The sequence below is a fragment of the Meles meles genome, chromosome 17 (assembly GCF_922984935.1).
Source record: "Meles meles chromosome 17, mMelMel3.1 paternal haplotype, whole genome shotgun sequence".
In the NCBI taxonomy this organism is placed as follows: domain Eukaryota; kingdom Metazoa; phylum Chordata; class Mammalia; order Carnivora; family Mustelidae; genus Meles; species Meles meles.
Genome location: NC_060082.1, coordinates 36,040,594 through 36,060,963, shown reverse-complemented (window position 1 = coordinate 36,060,963; position 20,370 = coordinate 36,040,594). Strand labels below are relative to the sequence as shown.

The 20,370-nt window shown below is 54.2% G+C and overlaps 1 protein-coding gene across 3 annotated transcripts in view; it reads left to right on the top strand.

Annotated features, from left to right (window-relative positions):
- LAMB3 (laminin subunit beta 3) overlaps positions 1–20,370 on the top strand; it is a 38,297-nt gene that overhangs the window by 11,683 nt on the left and 6,244 nt on the right. For all 3 annotated transcript variants that reach the window (XM_045983646.1, XM_045983644.1, XM_045983647.1), the window contains 15 exons: positions 2,439–2,553; positions 3,087–3,160; positions 6,975–7,166; positions 8,505–8,568; positions 8,872–9,065; positions 11,163–11,283; positions 12,007–12,195; positions 13,326–13,481; positions 13,817–14,013; positions 14,371–14,482; positions 15,163–15,541; positions 16,722–16,882; positions 17,004–17,224; positions 17,509–17,706; positions 18,018–18,162. In XM_045983646.1, coding sequence (XP_045839602.1) covers positions 2,439–2,553; positions 3,087–3,160; positions 6,975–7,166; positions 8,505–8,568; positions 8,872–9,065; positions 11,163–11,283; positions 12,007–12,195; positions 13,326–13,481; positions 13,817–14,013; positions 14,371–14,482; positions 15,163–15,541; positions 16,722–16,882; positions 17,004–17,224; positions 17,509–17,706; positions 18,018–18,162 — 2,518 coding nt within the window. The remainder of the gene's footprint in view (positions 1–2,438; positions 2,554–3,086; positions 3,161–6,974; positions 7,167–8,504; positions 8,569–8,871; positions 9,066–11,162; positions 11,284–12,006; positions 12,196–13,325; positions 13,482–13,816; positions 14,014–14,370; positions 14,483–15,162; positions 15,542–16,721; positions 16,883–17,003; positions 17,225–17,508; positions 17,707–18,017; positions 18,163–20,370) is intronic.

The following is a 20,370-nucleotide window of genomic DNA, read 5'->3' as shown; positions in this document are numbered from 1 at the left end:
CCCGCCCCCCCCCCCCCCCCGCCCGGCCCCGCCTGCCTCTGCCTACTTGTGATTTCTGTCTGTCAGATAAATAAATAAAATCTTAAAAAAAAAAGTAGCAGGACAAAGAACGGATGAGCAGGGTGGGAGGGGCAGTGAAGGGGAGGGAGAGACAGTGGAAGGGAAGGGAGGAAGCCAGTGTTCCTTACAGGGCACGTGGGCTGGCCATTATCTGAACATAAAATATCATACAATTATTGTTTAATAAAGCACTTTTGGACCTGATGAGGAAACCTCCAAGCAGCAGGAAGGGTGACGATTCTCTTATTTTGGAGGCGAGAGCTGGAAAGTGGGGTGGGAAGCAAAGGCTCGAATGGCCGGGACTCTGGGTTCTGCTCCTGCTTCTGCACTGCCTCAAGCTTTGTCAGCCGTGGAGAGGCACGATGGGTGTTGGGCAAGGAGTTTCCATCACCCCAGGCTCAGGCTCAGCATACCAACTCAATCCCTTTGGGACAGACCTGTCTGTTAATCAGTTCCGCAGACACTACCCTTTCTAAGACATCAGCCTTACTGGCTTATCACCTTCCCGGGACAGGGCAGAGGTTCAGGAACTGGAAGGCCTTGGAGAGGCCAGAGCTCTCCCCTGGTTCTGGTGAGTGGAGGCCTTAGAGGGAGGCAGAGGCTTTGGTATTTGGAGTACAGTTGTCCCCACCCCGAAGGAGCTGCGGGCCAGTGAAGTTCTTGTCCGGGCTTCTACTTTTGGGGGACTGTGGAGCCCTCTGAACAGTGTTCTTTACTCTGGCACAAGATCTGGTAGCATGGTAACTCAGAGAAAACAGAATTTGTTTGTGTTGCGTGGGGGAGCTGAGGCAAGGTCATGCCGTCCCTGTGGGGGGTGTGGGCATACACACATACAAACTAAAAGAACAAGGGCCATGTACTCGGGCACGGTTCTTTTGCTTGGGGATCTCTGCCTGGTGTGGGGCCCATGGGGTTCAATTCTCTCTTGTCTCACTCCAGGGCATGGGCAGGGCAGGCGAGCTGTGGTTTTCGGGGGAGCTCCCCAGTGAGGTTGTTTCCTTTTCGGCTGCCTACCCTAGCCTTGATCTTCACGCAGGGACTCTTGCTATCAGCCTCAGGGCTGCGGATTTCCTCTGGTCCATGCGTTCGCGGCCTTGGGACCCCTTAACCACAAAGCTTCTTTTGATGGGGGACCCTCAGATTCTTTCCCGTGGGTAGGGAATGCCAAACCTGGGAAGTGTCCTCAAGTCTCAGACATTGGTGCTGGAAGGCCTTTGAGATCATCCAGATGTTTCTGTAATGTTGACTCCCTAAGGCAGGGTCTTTATTTTGTTCTCTCTTATAACTCCGGAGCCCAGAGCAGGGCCTGGCACATAGTACACACTCCACAAATATTTGTTGAATGTTTCAATGAATGATTCTAGTCCAACCTCCACTCAATCTACAGAGGAGAAAACTGAGCCTAGAAAATGGGGTAACACAGAGCTAGAACTGGAACCCCAAATTCCCTTGTCTTTTTTTTCTGTGCCCCATCTCCTTGATGCTCAGAAACTCAGTTTACCCTAGAGTTGCCAGGATGAGGTGAGAAGAGATACAAAACTCTCTAACGTTTACCTAGCACACAGCAGATGCTAAATTAAAGTGAGTTCCTCATATTTTCTTCTTTTGGCTCTTGATACCCTTTTCATGTTTCTCTTTTTAAAAAAAATTTGTTTATTCATTTATTTGTTTGTTTGTTTAGAGAGGGAGAGCAGCAAGGGGAGGGGCCGAAGGAGAGTGAGAGAGAGACTACCAAGCAGACTCTGTGCTGAGTGTGGAGCCTGATGTGGGGCTTGATCTCACAACCCTGAGATCATGACCTGAGCCAAAGCCAAGGGTCAGATTCTTTTTTTTTTTTTTTTAAGATTTTATTTATTTATTTGACAGACAGAGATCACAAGTAGGCAGAGAGGCAGGCAGATTGAGAGAGGAGGAAACAGGGTCCCTGCTGGGCTGAGAGCCTGATTCAGGGTTCGATCCCAGGACCCCGGGATCATGACCTGACCTGAAGGCAGAAGCTTTAACCCACTGAGCCACCCAGGTACCCCCAAGAGTCAGATTTTTAACCGACCGAGCCACCCAGGCCCAGGCACCCCTCAAGTTTCTCTTTGAGGCAATGTTCAGTACCAAAGTTTTTCTGCCACCTAACACTTCTTTCCTGGCAATAATGCCTGTTCATTATTCACTTATTTATATGTTAGGAGGAACACAAAAGAATTATATTCAAAGATGACCAGTAGCCTTGTTTTAAGACGCTAATCCTTCCAATGGTGTGAATGAAGCCAGTGGATCCCTGGGGGTAGGATTTTCACATAGGGAAAGTTCTAGGCTCTCAGAATGCAGGGGGGAACCCTGTCTGGACCCCACTCACAAGACTCTATCGACTCCCTCTCCCACAGTGGCAGATGAAATGCTGCAAGTGTGACTCTAGGTTGCCTCATAATTACAACGGTCACCGAGTGGAGAATGTGGTTTCGTCCTCTGGCCCCATGCGCTGGTGGCAGTCACAGAACGGTGAGCTCTGGCCACCTCCAGGGGCCTAAACTTGTGGGAGGTCCCACAGGGTGGGAGGTGGTTGGTGGGTATCTGGGAGCCCTTTTGGGTGTCCCAGGCATTTCTTACGGCGGTAGGACATGCGTGGTTGACAGACCTTCTGCCTCTGTATTTGAGGTCCCTCAGATGTTGTAGGTAGAAGAACTTGCTGGAAGTTGAGGAAAGGGTGAGAAGAGTGAAGAATGCCTTTATTTCCCCCCACTTAGTTGCAGTGAGCTTGTTGTAGGAGTTGAGCTTGTAGAACAGACACGTTGAAATCCTTTAGTGTGTTAGGGTCATCAAGACATGATGGGAAGGAAATTTGGCCAAGGACAGGTGGGATCTTGAGCAGGAAAAACAGGGAGAAGCACGTTGGTACCACTCCTCTCAAGAGGGAAACCAGAGGATGAATGTTAGCATTTCCGACTTCCCAGAGCTAGTAGAGTCCAGAGCCTTTTTTGGGCTGGGAAGGTAGAATTTCTCTGTTCTAAAGTTTCTACTTTTGGTCCTTCCAGATGTGAACCCTGTCTCTCTGCAGTTGGATCTGGACAGGAGGTTCCAGCTTCAAGACATCGTGATGGATTTTAAGGTTTGCTTCCTGGGGATGGCAGTGGGTAGGAGAGGGGGACCCTGGGGCATGTGGGCAACTTGGGCTTCAGGAGAGCACAGTGTCCTTGTCTCCCCAGGCTTGGGTGATGAGGAGGTGGGCTCCACTTCTCCAGGCTGAGGGGACACTTAACCCTGAGTCTGGGTCGAGGTGACAGAAGAGGCCCACTGCTGGGATCACAGTGGCACTTCCAGGCCCCCGGTCCTGGCCATGCTGGGATCACAGTGGCACTTCCAGGCCCCCGGTCCTGGCCATGCTGTGGTTATGGATCTGTTTCCTCTCTGTATCCTCCATCCTCAGCCCATCTGATTCATTCGGCTCTGCTAAGTACGAGTTCCACTGGGCCTGGTCAGTTATCATGCAGCCGTATACGTATATTCTTGGTATGTTTAATGCTTTTGCTGATGAGATTAACAAACAGCCAGTGACTGGCCCATCCTTATGAAAGATATGCTTTGGGAGCAGCACCCTTGGTGGGCCATTCACTGCTGTCACATCTCAGAGTAACTTTCGGATTCTGCTTTTAGACCAGCCTCCTGAGATACTCCTTTGGGAGGGAACATTTTTGTTCATTTGTCATAGGCCCCCCCCCTTTTTTTGAGAAGATTTGATTTTATTCTTTCTCCAGAAATAGTCAAATCTTTAAGGATCAAGCTCAGTTAATAAGATTAGGTGAGCACGAAGAGTGATATCATTTTCAGGAGCTAAAATGAGCTGTGCATAAAAAGCGATAGGATCTAATTTCTTCCTTGGCTCAGAAAGTTAGCTCTGAGATCCTCTCTTTAAGAAAAGGTCAAAAGTATTTTGAGAAATGGCAGAACCACTTGAATAAATGCCATGTCTAAAGGGGACACCTTTGAAGGGCAGCATTCATCTGGATGGATGCTGTTAGTTACACTGCATGTGCATCACTCACTCACTCATTCATTTCCTTGTCCGTTCTTGCTACACACATACTGAGCACTGGTTGTATGTTAGGTCAGGGGACAGATGCCAGGGGTGGAAAGATGAACAAAGTTAAGTCATGGTTCTCACGTTGCTCTAGTTTATATTGGGAAGATAGGACTGACGAGGAGGTATGACAGGTGCTCTGATATTGGTAGGAAATGGTTCTGGGAATACAGAGGGGTGTCCAACTTGGTCTGTCTTTGGCGGGGGGCATTGCAGAATGCCCAGGAAAAGGTGAGCCTTTGTAGGACACTTATAGCCAGGCAAAGGGTGAAGTTCATTCCTGGCAAAAGAGGACCACCCATAAAGTGCAAAGGCCTGGAGGGGAGAGGCAAGAGGCAAGAAGGTATGTAATGGTAGGGGGGTGGGCTTGGGCAAAGGAAAGCATATATAGGGTCAGCAGGGGGAAATGTGTATATGGTGGTGAGAAGTAGGGACCTGGAAAGCTACAGGCTGGTGAGAGATGAGTTTACAGACATAAATGGGGAGGAGGGAAGTGGACTAAAGCTTCGTGCATTCATTCAATGAATGACTGAGTGCCTCGTGTGTGCCAGATGTAGGGGGTGCACCTGGAGCGAGACAGACAGGAGGACCTGTGGTTTACTGTAGTGGCTCTCAAACAGGGGATATTTGGCAATTTCTGGAAATATTCTTGGTTGTTACAACTATGGGTATGTTATTGACATCTCCTGTGTAGAGGTCAGGGTGCTGCTAATCGTCCTGTGATGATTGGGACAGCCCCACAGGAATTAGCCAGCTCCAAATATTAACAGAGCCAAAGGCTGGGAAACCCTGGTCTAGGGGGAGAGGAATCAGAAGCAGCAAGCCAGCTGATTGGAAATTGTGGTGACATTTATGAAGGAAACAAACAAAATGCTGGAATGGGGTAAGGTGGGCAGAGTGTGGGCAGAAGAATGTGTGCTAGATCGGTACGAAAAATCTTGGGAGGAGGTGACATTTAAGCTGAGAACAGAAAATGAGAAGGAGCCCACGAGGGGGAAGAGCATTCCAGGCAGAAGAAACAACCTAGACGAAGTTTCTGAGGAGGGAAGGAGCATGGTGCAGCTGAGGGCTTGGGAAGGTGGAGGTGCAAAGGGCCTGAGGTTTGCTGAGGAAACAGGCCCACATAGCACAGGACCTGGTCAGGAGTTCAGACTTATTCAAGAACGGGCAGGACTTGAATAGACATCTCTCCTCAGAAGACATACAGATGGCCAGCAGGCCAGTGAAAAGATGCTCAACACCATTAATCATCAGAAAAATGCAAATCAAAACTGCATGGGTCTATCACCTCCTCCTTGTTAGAATAGCTACAATCCAATAGACACGATGTATGTGTTGGTGAGGATGTGGGGGAAAAGGAGCCCTTGCGTCCTGTGGGTGGGAGCGTAAATTGATGTAGCCACCAATGAAAATAATACAGAGGTTCCTCCACAAACTGAAAATAGAACTATCCTATGATCTGACAATTCCACCTGGGTATATGTCAGAAGGAACTGAAATCCCTGTCTCGAGGAGATATCTGTACCCTCCTGTTTATTGTCACACCATTCACAATAGCCCGAGACATGGAAACAAGCTAAGTGTCCACCAGCAGTTGAACAGACAAAGAAAATGTAAGCCCTATCCATACGTCTATCCACAATGGGATAGTCAACTATAAAAAAGAAGGAAATCCTGGCTTTTGTGGCAATATATGTGGACTTTGAGGGTATCCCGCTAAGAGAAATAAGTCAAAGAAAGACAAACACCAGGCGTTCTCACTTATATGTGGGATCTAAAGAAGCTGAACCCACACAAACAGAGACTAGAAGGGTGGGTGCCAGGGGCTGGGGGGCAGGGGGCAGGGGATGGGGAGATGTTGGTCAAAGGGTACGAACTGCCAGCTATAACATGAGTAGATTCTGGAGATCTAGTGTATAGCGTGGGGACTGGACTGAACAGTGTCTTAGAAAACTGGAAATCTTACATGTTACCACCACACACAGAAAGTGGGAATCACGGGAGGGGATGGATGTGTAACTACAACAATAATCATTTTGCGGTACGTACATGGGGCAAATCATCATACCGTACCTCTGAAACTTACATATATGTCAACACTCTCTCAATGAAGCTAGAAAAAGGAGAGCAGTGGGAAGCTGGTCTAGGTTTTTTTCTCAGAGAGGTGACACCGTCCATGTTGTGTGTGGTGGTGGGTGTGACCAAGGTGAGAGGGAACACCAGGAAGGTTGGGGGGGGGCACCTGCGGGAGAGAGGTGAGAGGATGGGCCGTGAAGCTGGAGACAGGGCCTGGTGTGGGATCTGTTTGGAGACTGGTTTCCGAACCTGGGAGCCATCAGTGTAGAGATAGCATTGAGAGCCCCAGACATGGGTGGTCTCCCCCGGGGGAGGAAGGACACCATGCGTCATGTTGAGAGGCTTGTCCTTCATCTTTAGTTAATGCAGACCCATGGGGGAGGGGTCAGACAGTCAGCTAGGAAAACCTGTCCAGTGAGGTGGGGAGAGAGGGTTGGAGGGCCCGGATGTTTGGCTGTGGGATAATTTTCTGGCTTGACCACTGCGTGGTGGACTGAGCAAGGATCACATTCTTGTGGAGTGTAGATCACCTTTCTCTTCGTGTCCTTGGTTCCCCTGGGGGATATCGGAGGGGGCCAGTGTTTGTCAGGAGAATTGGACCCAGACGCCCTGAAGCCCACTTGCCCCTCTTGCACCCCTTCTCCCTCCCTCACTGTGATTCTTTTGGGGGAACCACCCGTGCATTTACCTGACCATTTTGGTGATGTGTCTCTCTGGTGGCCCCTTCCGGCCAGTCCTCAAGGCCCCTACCCGGTCTTTGTCTCTGCAGGGGCCCATGCCCGCTGGGATGCTGATCGAGCGCTCCTCGGACTTTGGAAACACCTGGAAGGTGTACCAGTACCTGGCAGTCGACTGCACCTCCGCCTTCCCCCGGGTCCGCCAGGGCCAGCCCCAGAGCTGGCACGATGTCCGGTGCCAGTCCCTGCCCCAGAGACCCAGCGGGCGCCCAGATGGGGGGAAGGTAGGTAGAGAGGACTCTGAAAAATAGGCACATGGTTGTGTGTGTGTGTGTGTGTGGCGGGGGGTGTCCCTGACACCATGTTGCTCCCACAGTCCCCCAGTCCCTGGAGAAGAGATGGCCCCTTGGGGCGCCTTGCTGTCTCCTGTGCTCCCTAGCCACTCCCAGAATATTTGCTGTTTGTCCCCTTTGGTGCTCGGGAGGCATATTTCAAAAACAGGTTGAGGGCACTGCGTCACCCAATCCTGCCCTCTTCCTTAGCCGCTGCCCCCGGCTCCTTGGCACCTCCCATTGTGGAAAGGGCAAAATCCATTCTGCTGCAGTGGGAGGACTTTGAGATGGTTAGTTTAGATTCAGGTGAGCAAATTACACAAATTGAGTTCAAGCTCTGATTTCACCTGGATAGGGCTGAACATAAGAATGTGCTTTCTCAGTTTAATCCCTCCATCTGGCCCTTGGGGAAATTCAAGTACAAGCCATAGGTCTGGGTCACTGGAACTTAAGCCCTGAGCAAGAAACAGAGAACTTGCCTCCAGAAACAGCTCAAAACTCTCTCCCTGACTCCTCGCACCTGGGGCAGGATTCTTTCCTAACTGCCTTTCCCCTCCCCAGCACCTGAGGAAGGCTGTGGGTTCTGTCCTCCCTTCTCTGGTTCAGGCTCTCTCCCCGCACCCAGTACTCAGCTCCCCATGGATGGTGCCTCTTTCCTTCATGGGAACTAGTCCTCCTGAGTTACAGCACAGCCCACACCCATGGTAATTAACCACATTCCCTAGACTCCAGAGCGGAACACAGGACTTTTTCCCGATTCGTGGAGGGCTGATATGAAGACTCTGGAGTCCCACAGAATGAGCTGTTTTTATGAAAAAGGGAAAGCATCGTGGAAATCGGGGTTGTCTGGAGAGTGGTGGTGGTGATCACATCCATGAATCCTTGGGCCCTGAGCCTTCTCATTCATCTGAGGTGTTTGCAAAATTAGTATCCCCTAAACCCTCATGTGTACATTGTACATCTTACTATTATTTCTGACCCAAGGAAATCAGGAAATTCTTGGGATATCCCTTTTTTCAAGTGGAGAGAAGTTATCGACACTTGTGTGCACACACACACACACACACACACACACACACACACACACACACATTTAGGGCCCAGTGATCATCTCCCTCCCTCAGGGTGCTTGGCAGGCCTCACATCCATGGTCTGCTCAGGGTTCCAGGCGAGAAGGATCTTTGAGCCATGAGACGGGATGGAGTATTGGTGGGCAGGGAGACTTCCTCTGAGCTTGGGGTCTCCCAAGTTTACCTCTTCCCCAGGCCTTCCCTCCCCCTTTCTCTGTAGGTTCAACTTAACATTATGGATTTAGCATCTGGGATTCCAGCCACTCACAGTCAAAAAATTCAAGGTCAGTGTGGTTACTCCTCCTGCTTGTGGTGGGACTATGGGTAGGGAGCAAAACTTGAAACTTGGGACTTAAAACAGTTGGTTGGTTGGAACTTGGGTCGCAGAAATTCCCTGGTCTTTCTTGTTTCTGTCACATGGTTGGATGTAATAGTCACCCGGCTTATTCCATTGAGCAGATGGGGTGGTGAAATCAGAATTCCTTTCCTTACTCATCCTGCCCTAGGAGACTTGATTTTGCATCTAACTTCCTTTCTTTACTTTCCCTTGCCCAACCCCCTCCCCCTCACTGTTTGCCCCCTGTCAGAGCTGGGGGAGATCACCAACTTGAGAGTCAACTTCACCAGGCTGGCCCCTGTGCCCCAGAGAGGCTACTACCCCCCCAGCGCCTACTACGCCATGTCCCAGCTGCGTCTGCTAGGCAGCTGCTTCTGCCACGGCCACGCCGACCGCTGCGCCCCTCAGCCGGGAGCCTCCGCTGGCCCCTCTGCTGCAGAGCAGGTGACAGCCCCTGGTGGGAAGGGCTGAGGGGAGAGAACCAGACCACAGCGGACTGAGGACATTCTGGGGGTCCCTATAAAAGAGGGGAGGGCGCTCAATTTAAGACGTGGGTCTTTAACATTTTAGTGAGAGTGGAAAAGAGTCTAAGTGATGATTCCTTCAAAGAGCAGAGTTTTGTAGCCCTTCCTAAGCCTGCCGTCTGGCTTGGGACGGTTTGATTTTCAGTCACCTGTAAGCACATCTGTGGGTCTCGCGGGGAGCTTAAGGCGATGCTGCTCAGTCCTGGCTACACGCTATAATTTCCCGGGGAGCCTCTGTCCTTAGATATTCCGTGGGGTTTTTTTTTCATTTTTTATTTTATTTTATTTTATTTTTTTAAAGCTTCCAGGGGATTCTGAGCGCTGCCAGGGTGGCGAGGCACTAATTTGGGGACTCTAGTCCCATCTAGTGGCGAGGTCTGGGGCTGGGTGAGAGAAGAGAGTCTCCCATCTTGCTAAGTCTACCCCAGAGTCGCTGACTCAGATGCGGCGGCGATGGGAAGGGAGGCTCCAGCTTCACCAACAACCCTACTGCTTTTGCTAGGAAAGGAAATGTGAGAACCATTAGGAGAGGGGAGAGAGCCTTGGGCCCCAAGGCAGAGGAAGCTGTCATTTTGCTTTTCTAGAGCATCAGTTCTTCCTTCTTCGGGAGAGCTCATTTGCCCTGGGGGTAGAGGGGCACAAGGCAGTCATGGTAAAATGGCCTGTGAGAGGAACACAGGTGCTGGGAGCCCTGGGCAGCTTCGTCCTTCCCACGGCTGGGCCAGCCCCTGCCCAGGGCTGCAGAGGAGGCCAGAGGGGGACTGGCTCCAAGAATGTGTCATCCGTTAGGGCCTGGAGATGAAAGAGCAGAACGCAGGCGGCAGAGGACTCAGTGCTGACAGATGAGGAATACAGTGTTCCCGGGGCTGCAGGAGGTGGGATGGGGCACGCCCAGCCCCAGGGGCTCTCGAATCTGGCCGCACCCCCACCCCTTGAATCACCGCTTTAAAGAGTTCCCCTGTCTGGGCCTTGTCCCTGAGGTGTGGATCTGAACTGGGCCTGGCAATGGTATTTTTTAACAAAGCTTCCCCCATGGCTCTGGAGTTAGTTACATCCAGGGTTGAGATCCACAGAAGGGGGGGAACCAGGGAGGCCGGGTGAAGAAGGTGCCCTTCCAGCCGGCGGGATCTCACTGGTGAGGGGAGGAAGAAGGGAATTCCCGGCGGGAAGAAAAATATCAGTAAAGGCCAAGAGGTGGGGAAACACGGCTTGTGCGGGGTACCACTGGAGGGGCAGCTCGGCCCTGCTGTTCCGAGGGGAAGTGAAGATGGGGCAGACGCCATCCACGTCCTTCCTGCCAGGCTGAGGGTGTCGGGCTTAATTCAGAAGACAGTGAGCACCTAGTAGCTATTCTGTCTTTACATCTTAATGAGGCTAGTAACAATTGATAATAACAGTCCCGTTAGCCAAGCAGCCGTGGTCAAAGATTGTTAGAACATCAATCTCCAGAGGGCCCACAAAGTTCTGGAATCAGAGTTTGCCAATAAGGGTATCTGGGCACCTTCCAGGTGCTGCTTTGGACTGGGCGTCAGGGGGACGTCCAAGGGCAAGGAATGAGCTTTTGTTTCGTAATTTTTTAAGATGTATTTATTTATTTGAGAGAGAGAGAGTGAGCCCCGGGGGAGGGGCAGAAGGAGAAGGAGAGAGATTCCCAGGCAGACTCCGCACAGAGCTCGGAGCCCAATGTGGAGCTGATCCCACCACCTTGAGATCAGGACCTGAGCTGAAACCAAGAGTCAGAGGCTCAACTGACTGCACTATCCAGGTGCTCCAGGATGAGCTTTAGAAAGCCTAGTTAGAGTACAAGGGCAAGCACATGCATGTACACGTGTGCACACACACAGTCACACATACACAACAGCACACAGAAAGGCAGCCAGGAGTGTCCTTGGAGCCCAGTGAAGACTGGAGGAGGTGGGGAGTCTGGACCCTGACTGGTGGGGGGTAGAGGGGGAGGGGAGCTGGCTGGGACTTTCCTTTGAGAATGATTCTTGCTAATTGGTGGCCCCTTTCCCAGGTCCATGATGTCTGCGTCTGCCAGCACAACACTGCGGGCCCCAACTGTGAACGCTGTGCACCCTCCTACAACGATCAGCCCTGGAGACCCGCAGATGACCAGGACCCCCATGAATGCCAGCGTAGGCTCCTGGACTCACCCCCCGCCCCTGTAGTGGCTGGGGGGGTGCTGGCACCTCTGGGCCTCGTTGATCTCACCTGGACACTAGGAGAAACTGTTCTTTACTATTTAAATCTAACCTTGATCACACGCCTGTAAGGGAAGCTCTCCTTATTCTGTGGGAATGGAGAGTTTGGGTTGCAGCCACTCTGCTTCCCCAAACCTTCTCAGCCACGCCCATAGGGACCAAGGCTGGTCCATGCTCCCGATGCCACGTGGCCTTCATGGCATCCCCAGATCCTCCCTCTTCTGTCCCCTCCACTTGCCTTGTCCTGTGTACAAGGGCCTCCTGGAGTCAGGGCCTTTCTCTGCACAAGTGGGAGAAACAAGGGTCCCTAGCCCAGAGAGAGGCTGTGACCCAGCAGGAGATCCGTGCTGGCAGTAATGGTTGGGGGTTGGGATGGATCATTCAAAGAGCTCCATTTTGGGCCCCACATGGTTGTTATTCTTGGGTTGGTCCCCACATTGGGAGTTAGGAGGCCTGCGTTCTTACTCTAGTCGCTTTCTTACTGGACATATAATCTTAAATGAGTTACACAAGCCTCCCTGGGCCTTAGTTTCCCCATTTTCTAGACCTGAACGTCTTGCGGAGTTGCAAGAGATGCCAGTGTGTTAGTGTGGAACGTGCTTTGTGGACAGAAGCAGGGCTGCTCTGTGGGTCAGCCCCGGAAATCTCCTTTTCCAGGGTGTGACTGCAACGGGCACTCGGAGACCTGTCACTTTGACCCAGCTGTGTTTGCTGCGAGCCAGGGGACACACGGAGGTGTGTGTGACAACTGTCGGGACCACACTGAGGGCAAGAACTGCGAGCGTTGTCAGCTGCACTATTTCCGCAACCGGCGTCCTGGCGCGCCCATTCAGGAGACCTGTATCCGTGAGTAGGGGCTCTGGGGACCCAGGTATCGTCCATCCACACTCTCCCTGGGGACACATGAGCCCTCAGGAAGCATGAAGCCTTTTTTGTCAGGACTTGGGGGCAGTTGTTTTGACTTAGCTGTGCACTTCTAAGCAAATCACTTAGCCTCTCTGGGTCGTCTATCAGTCAGTCAGTTGATAATTAGGTAGCTCTTATTTTGGACATAGGAGAGACAAAAGTAAATAGAAGAGATAGTTCCTCCTGTCAGGAAACACCACACTGTTTGGCAATGGAAACCACATACGACAAAGGCAGACGAAGCCCTTTGTCCACATTTATGTGACGCTTTTACCATATGGTAGTGAGGTTTGCTCTGTATTTTTCTCCCCATCTCCCCCCAATATTGAGAACTCCTCCAGGCAGGGATTGCGTCCTCTGTCCTCTCACACTAGCACCATGACCGTCACATAGCTGATGCTGAAGAAATGTTTCCCGAAGGAACGTGGAACAGCCAGGAGTGATTTAGCATGTCCACAAGGCCAGTGCGTTCACACGGGACAAAGCAATGTGGACCAAACTGATCTGAATCAGGCGAGGTTAATCACAAAGGACTTTTCTGATAGAAGAAGAATCTGCGTTTTGAAAGGCCTGCAAGAGGTCTGGGTGTGGGGGAGGAAGAGCGGTGCTTGCTTCCGTTGCTGTCGCTGGGGTATGGAAAGAGTGAGAAAGGCAAGCCGACTTCTGTTTCCCGCACTTACTTGCTCTGTGACCTGGAGTGTGTCCCCACCTTTCTGGGCTGTCATGAGGGTTACACAGAGCAATAGGCAAGGGTGCCCAGCTCAGCGCTTGGCACACAGCGGTTGTTTGGGAAAGAACTTCAATAGTATTTAACATGCACCAAACACTGTTCTACCTGCTTTTCATTTACTCATTTATTCCTCAGAGGGAAACTCTGAGAGTTACATCATTGTACCCATTTTAGAGATGTGGTAACTGAGGCCCAGAGGCTTTAAGTAACCTGACCAAGGCTGTAAGCTTGTAAGTGGTGCAATAAAGATCTGAACCAGGCAGTCTGGCTTCTACAGTCTGCTCTTCACGTTCTGCTTTTCCTCTCTATGTTCACTGTGGTGGCTGCTTTTGTCTCTCAGCCTGTGAGTGTGACCCCGATGGGGCGGTGCCGGGAGCTCCCTGTGACCCAGGGACCGGGCAGTGCGTGTGCAAGGAGCATGTGCAGGGGGAGCGTTGTGACCTGTGCAAGCCAGGATTTACAGGACTCACCTATGCCAACCCGCAGGGCTGTCACCGTGAGTAGGGGGACCCAGCCTGGGATATCATGGGGAGGGTGAGGTGGGCCCCCAGCCACCAGACTTAGCTCACAAGGCTGTATGGTGGGGGCCGGGTGCCGTGCCCTGCACGTCCAGCAGGTGGCAGCGCAGGACAGGTTTGGAAGGTGGTACTGAGCGCTGGAGGGAGGGAGGGCTGGTGGTTAGGTGCCAGGCAGGCCTCTTGAGCCAGCCAGGTTATCTGGAAAGAACGACCCTGCCTGGTTCTTTCCCCAGGCGGGGTCCTCTCCCTGATGTGTGTCCTCTAGGGGTGTGCTTTGGTGGTCTTGTGAGCTGAGTAACCCTCTGTCCTGCAGGCTGTGACTGCAGTGTCCTGGGGTCTCGTCAGGACATGCCGTGCGATGAGGAGAGTGGGCAGTGCCTGTGTCTGCCCCACGTGGTGGGCCCCAGATGTGACCAGTGTGCTCCCTACCACTGGAAGCTGGCCAGCGGTCGGGGCTGTGAGCCGTGTGCCTGTGACCCTCACAACTCCCTCGGCCCCCAGTGCAACCAGGTACAAGAGGGGGTGGTCCCTTGGGTCCCTCCACGGGAAAGGGGGCCTGCCCACCCGCCTCTGTCTCCCCTGCATGCTGCCCAGAGTCAGAGTGGCCTGCTTCTGCCCCATTGTCCTTGGGGAGGCCACGAGATTTCCCTCCTGGTGTGGATCGATCTGAGCCTGCCTCGAGCCATTCGGGACTTTGACATCCCAGCCCATCCCTGAGTAGGTGCCCTTGTTTTGGGGGCACACCCTCTCTGCGGGCGGTCAGCGCGTCGACCCTGTGTGCTGACCAGGGATCTGGGACCCAGGCCCCGATACCAGGACACGGCCGGGCCTGCGAGGGATGCTCCCTCACGGTGCTCTCCCCCACAGTTCACAGGCCAGTGCCCCTGTCGAGAAGGGTTTGGTGGCCTGACGTGCAGCGCCGCAGCCATACGCCAGTGTCCTGACGGGACGTACGGAGATGCTGGCACAACGTGCCGTGGTGGGTGCCTTACTGAGTGGGGGGACGCGGGGGCTCCAGGGGCGATCGCATGGGTGGGCAGTGCGTAGAGGCGTGCGGCAGGGTCTGTGGTATGGGAGGACATCCTGTACTGGAGTGTGTGGGGTGGGCCTGGCAGCCCCCTGAGAGCGTGTGCTCCCCGCCACTGCTCCAGCCAGCCCCAGGGCCCCCTGGCGTCAGGCCAAACCCCGTCCTCATGACTGGAGGGTGGGGGGTGGCTTCACTCCCTGTTTCCCTGAGGCAGCACTTCCCAGAAGCCATCTCCAGGGCAGCCGCAGGGAGGGGAGGAGTTTCCTCCTAGATGGAGAAAGTGAGTCCTGAGGGGAGCGGTGTGGTTTCCCCAGAGTCTGTTTGTCAAGCAGCCACAGGAGCTTGAGACCTGGAGTGTGCAGAGCCGGGTCTGGTCTTAGCGTGGCCTCTGTCTTGCCAAGTGGCCGGGGCCAGCAGCTGTCCCCATGGCCTTGGGTTCCTGAAGGCCCATAGCACTTAATATCCCTGTGCCTGTTGCTGTCTACATGTGTGGGGGAAGGAGCGTGGTTGACTCTGTCACAGAGCGGCTGTGCGAGCTGGCGGGTGTCTAGCTGAGGGCGGTGTCTGGCACGCAGTAGGTGCTAAGTGAGGGCATGCTTTCGTTGCTGCCCTTGCCTTTTTTCCTGCTTTAGCCTGTGACTGTGACTTCCGGGGAACTGAGGGCCCAGGCTGTGATAAGGCCTCGGGCCGCTGCCTCTGCCGCCCTGGCTTGACCGGACCCCGCTGTGACCAGTGCCAGCGAGGCTACTGTGACCGCTACCCGGTGTGTGTGGCCTGCCACCCTTGCTTCCAGATCTACGATGCCGACCTCCGGGGGCAGGCCCTGCGCCTCAGTGGCGTCCGCAATGCCACCGCCGGCCTGTGGCTGGGGCAGGGCCTGGAGGATCTTGGCCTCACCTCCTGGATCACGGATGCGAAAAGCCAGATGGAGCGGATCCAAGCCATTCTCTCCCGTCCCTCGGTCACCGAACAGGAGGTGTCCCAGGTGGCCAACACCATTTTCTCTATCAGGTAAACTTCCCATTCCCTGCCCAGCACCCAGAAGAATTCCGTCATGCGAGTTCCCATGGTGGCGCACGCTGGTCCTTCGTTCCACTGGCATAGCCCTTTACGGTTTACAGAACATTCTCACATGCACACTCTCTTTGAACTATCACAGCAGTCCTGTGAGGCTGGTGTGCTGGGTGACATTACTTCCATTTTGCAGGTGGGGAAGCAGGCACAGACAGGTGTGGGACAGTCACGTGGCTACTAAGGGGCAGAGCTGGGACTCCGAGTGCAGGCGAGCCCCGGTGTTCTTTCGAGTGCCCGGTGCTGCCCGTGGGAGAGAGTCAGCTTGGGATTAGTCACCCTGGTGCAGGGCATCTGAGAGGCAGGGGCTCTAAAAATAACTCGTGTTTGCCTTTGGAATGGGAGCGGTCCCACCCACGCCTCCTTCCTACCAGCAGAGGCGCCGTCTTAGGTTTGGTTCTGGAAGTTTCTATAGTTAGTTTGCATTCCCCACGCATTAGCTGATTTTTCAGTGCCCAGAACCATCCAGGTGTGGGATTGACCTAAGTCTTAGAACCGAGTTGGTGTTTGGTAGGCCGAAAAAGCAGGCATGGAAGTGTGTCCATGGAGGGACATTCTGCGCCAGAGCAAAGCCTGTGGGTAAAGAATGCAAAGCTTGTGGGAGGGTGTTGGCGGTTGGTAGACCAGCAAAGGGGATGGGGAGAGAGGAGAGCTGAATGGTTGTGGGCCAGGGCTTGTGGATCCTGACCCCATTTGGGTGGAGAACCCCCCCAACAGCTGTGGGTGCTCATGGGGAGGTGTGGGCTGCAGAGGAGAGATCTAGGAGCCTGGCAAACAGGTGGTGTGGGGGGAAAGCCGATGTCAGCCTGCAGCGAGTCAAGGAGGAGGGGCTCGTGGAAGCCAGCTCTGGGAAGGTGTGGCAGACTCAGGATGGTAGAGTCACACAAGTTGGGGAAGGAGAGGTTTTTGTGATCTGCCCGCCAAGGGATGGAGGGAACCTGGGCCGGCTCTCTTGGCCTTTGTCTGGCAGAATCCTCCTCAGCCTGTGGAGTCTACATTCTGTGACCTTTGCTGAAGACCTCTCTCTTTCCTGATGCAGAGAGCTTTCTCCAGGGGCTGGCAGGTTCTGGGGAAGCAGCCCCTCTCCCAAATTTTCGTGAAATCTCTTCTCCCATCACAGGCAGACTCTCCAGGGCCTGCAGCCTGATCTGCCTGGAGAAGAGGAGGCCTTGTCTCTCTCAGAAGACGTGAAGAATCTGGACAGAAGCTTCAATCGTCTCCTCATTACATATCAGAGCAAGAAGGACCAGTTTGAGAGGATAAGCGGCGCGAATCCTTTGGGTGAGGAGGGCTGCCCAGGTGCCCAGGAGGCTGAGCCCCGCCTCAGCCCTGCACCTGCTGCTTCTCCATCTCCAGTCCTGTGGGGCCAGGGTGGCTCAGTTCCCTTCTTGTCTTCCCCCAGGGGCCTTCCGGGTGCTGAGTGCAGCCTTCCAGCGGTCCTCCCAGGCTGCCCAGCAGGTCTCCGACAGCTTCCAGCTGCTCTTAGAGCTCGGAGACAACCGGAGAGAGGCAGAGAGGCTGGAGGGTCAGCTGGGAGGAGGATCTGGAGTCAGCGGTTCCCAGCTTGTGGCCCTGAGGCTAGAGATGGCTTCCTTGCCTGATCTGACACCCACCATCAACAAGGTGACTCAAAGCGTGGAACCCCATGTCCCAGATCTCCCTGCTCCAGCTTGTCACAAGCCAGCTGCTGCCATGCCTCCTCCTGGGGCAGTGTGAACCTGCCCCAGGCCCCCACCCGTCCTGAACTTTGGCCCCTCACGGTGTGCTCAGTGGTTGCCAAGGAAACACTTTTTTTTTTGGTGCCTGGTTGCCATGGAGACGTCTGGCTGTTTGTTCCCTGGGTGTGGGCTGGAAGTGGTTGTTGAAGAGTTTTGGGTACCCTCTTTGACACCCCCTTCTCTCCGCAGCTCTGCGGAGGCTCCAGGCAGACGGCCTGTACCCCAGGCGCGTGCCCTGGAGAGCTGTGTCCCCCCGACAATGGCACAGCCTGTGGCGCTCACTGCAGCGGTGCCCTCCCCAGAGCGGGTGGGGCCTTCCGGAGGGCGGGGCAGGTGGCCCAGCAACTGCAGCGTTTCAACGCCCAGCTCCAGCAGACCCGGCACATGGTGGGTGAAGCCACGGCAGGGCAGGCACACGTCCGTCAAGGCTAAGGCGATAGGGCCCCCAGGGAGACAGAAGTCCAGAGAGGTTAAGTAGCTTGTCTGAGGCTTCACAGCAAGTGAGAGGTTGAGGAGGGGGGCCAGCGATTTGGGCTTTTTAACCTGACTCCACATCATTGCTTCCAGAGCCAAATCAGGTTAGCGCCCCGTGTTTCCCAGGTAGATCGTGGGTAGCAGGTGTCCACAGAATCCCTGAGAGCTGCTGAGAGGCGCTCGCGGGGCCTTGACCGCGGCTGACCTATGGTGTGTGCTGGCAGATCAAGGCAGCTGAGAGAGCCGCCTCGAAGGTGCAGTCAGACGCTCGGCACCTGGAGACCCAGGTGAGCGCCAGCCGCTCCCAGATGGAGGAGGACGTCAGGCGCATGCGGCTCCTCATCCAGCAGGTCCGGGACTTCCTGTCAGGTGAGCCTGGCCCTTACCCTCCTTTGGCCTGATGTCTGGACTCCCGCCTGTGCTGGACCCTCCGGTCCCTCCATCGAGCTCGCTGCCTCCTCCCGTTGCCTCCAGGCCACCTGGCCGGCCCCCCACCCCCCCCACCCCCGCCCCCGCCGTTCACCTGGTTGGCTGCCAGAGCCCTTCAGGTGTTCTCGCTCTTCATTCCGCTCCTGCTCCGAAACCTTCCCTGTCTTTCCCTCATTCTTGGAGTTACTGTGGCCTCTGCACCCCTCCTGGGTGTGGCCTTGTGTCTTCCCTGCTTCACTCCCTGCCCATCCTTGACCAAGCTGGCTCTTACTTGCCTCAGAGACCAGACACGTGCTTTCTCGGCCTGGAATCCTCCTTCCAAGGATGCTGATTCTTACCCTCACGGTCTCCACTGGAAGGCCATCTCCCCAGAAGGGCCTTTCCCGACCACTCCATCTAGTCCTCCTCCTCCCCTCCGCCCCCCCAGCGTCCGACCCTCATCATCTAACCTTCATCACACTGCTCCAAGCCTGTGGTTGTTGAATCCGTTTGTGTACGAGTGTATCGTTAGTCTCTCCACTAGATTCTAAAGTCCAGGGGGAAAGGGATGGCTGTCTGCCTTGTTCACTGTGTCCCTGGCACCCAGCATAAGGCCAGACACAGAAAAGCACCCCATCTTGTTGAGGGGATGAATGAAGCAGATCCCCTCTCTTGCTGGCCCAGGAGCGGAAAGCTCCCTGGACAGGACTCAGGGCGGGTTGCTTTTCTCTTGGCCTCATCTTTCGCTTTTGCAAACTGGGACGGTAGTATTTCACGGTTCTTCTGGGGACCTAGTAACTGATGTAAAGCGTGTTTTGAAAAAATTAAAGTTGCCTCAGGAATAGGAGCTGATATTATTAGATTTCTGGTCCCTGCCCCAGAATTTACTTGGCCAGGAGCCCAGTTCCTAGGAGCCGAGGCCTTGGTGTGATGATAAGACTCTTCTTTGCTACTATTGCGGTGCCTTTGCTCCCAGCAAGCCCCAGCCCCTGCCTGGTTGTGGGGGGCAGGTTGGAGAGGGGTGGGGAGGGTCTGCAGCCGTGGCTTGTCCGAGGCCAGGCTGGAGTCAGCCTCCCGGTGAGCCCCAGAATGGGGGAGAGTGGGTGCAGGGAGATGGTGCTCCGGAAACAAGGACGAAGGGGCAGGCCCAAGTCTGGGGCTTGGACTTGCAGATAAGGAAATCCTCCCCAATGCAGAGCCTAGTGAGGCTGAATGGCATTAGCCTTGACCAGGGGGTGGGAGGCAGGTTAGGAAGTCTCTGGGCTCACATGGATGGGCGGGGAGTCCCTCTTGTCCTCTAAACTGTACGTGTGTCTCAGGTCAAGTCCTTTGACAGGGCCAGGGGCAAGGAGAAGGATCAGGGTCTGAGAGAGGCCCAATGCCTCCGAAGGGCCCAGGACAGTTCTGGCAGTCTCCATGGCAGTGGGTTTTGGTGTGCAGAGAACTGTGCAGGGGCAAAGGTACTAACCAGATGCTGCTGTGCGCAGGGTCAATGTGGGTTATATGTGGGAGGCCTGTAGGGGAAGGAGGACACGTGGTCTTTCTCAGGTCCTCAAACGGAGTTCATAGAATCATCGCTCAGGCTCACTGAGTTCTCCCTAAGTGCCCAGCACCATTCTAAGTGCTTCACGCGTATGACATGACGTAGTCCTACTTGCCTACCACTTTGCAGAGGAGGGTTTCGGGCACAGGGAGGTTAAGGAACCTGCCGAAGGGCATCCAGCTTGGAGGGAATACGGGTAAGAGTCTTCTCACTCTGCTGTCCACACTCTAGATGATGGTACTATTAGATGGATACACACACACACACACACAATTTTTGCTTAAGTTTTCCCTCTCTCTGGATTGCTTCCCTGCCTCACCTCTCTAGATCTGCCTAAGTCCTATTCCCCCTTTAAGAATCCTCTAGATGACCCATTCTCCAGAAACCCCCCCCCCCCACCCTCCCATCAGACTGGGTTAGGGCACCCTTCCAGTAGCCCTCTGAGGTCCCTGTGCTTGCCCATGGCACTCAGGCTGGCCGTCCTTGGTTATGTGCCTGTCTGTTCTACTAGATTTTGAGCTCTGTGAGGACAGGGATTGAGTCTGTTTTGATTTTCATGCTGTCACAGTTCCCCACATGCTGGCCTCAAGTCCCAGGACAAACCATCTAGGTGGTCGGGTGCCCCC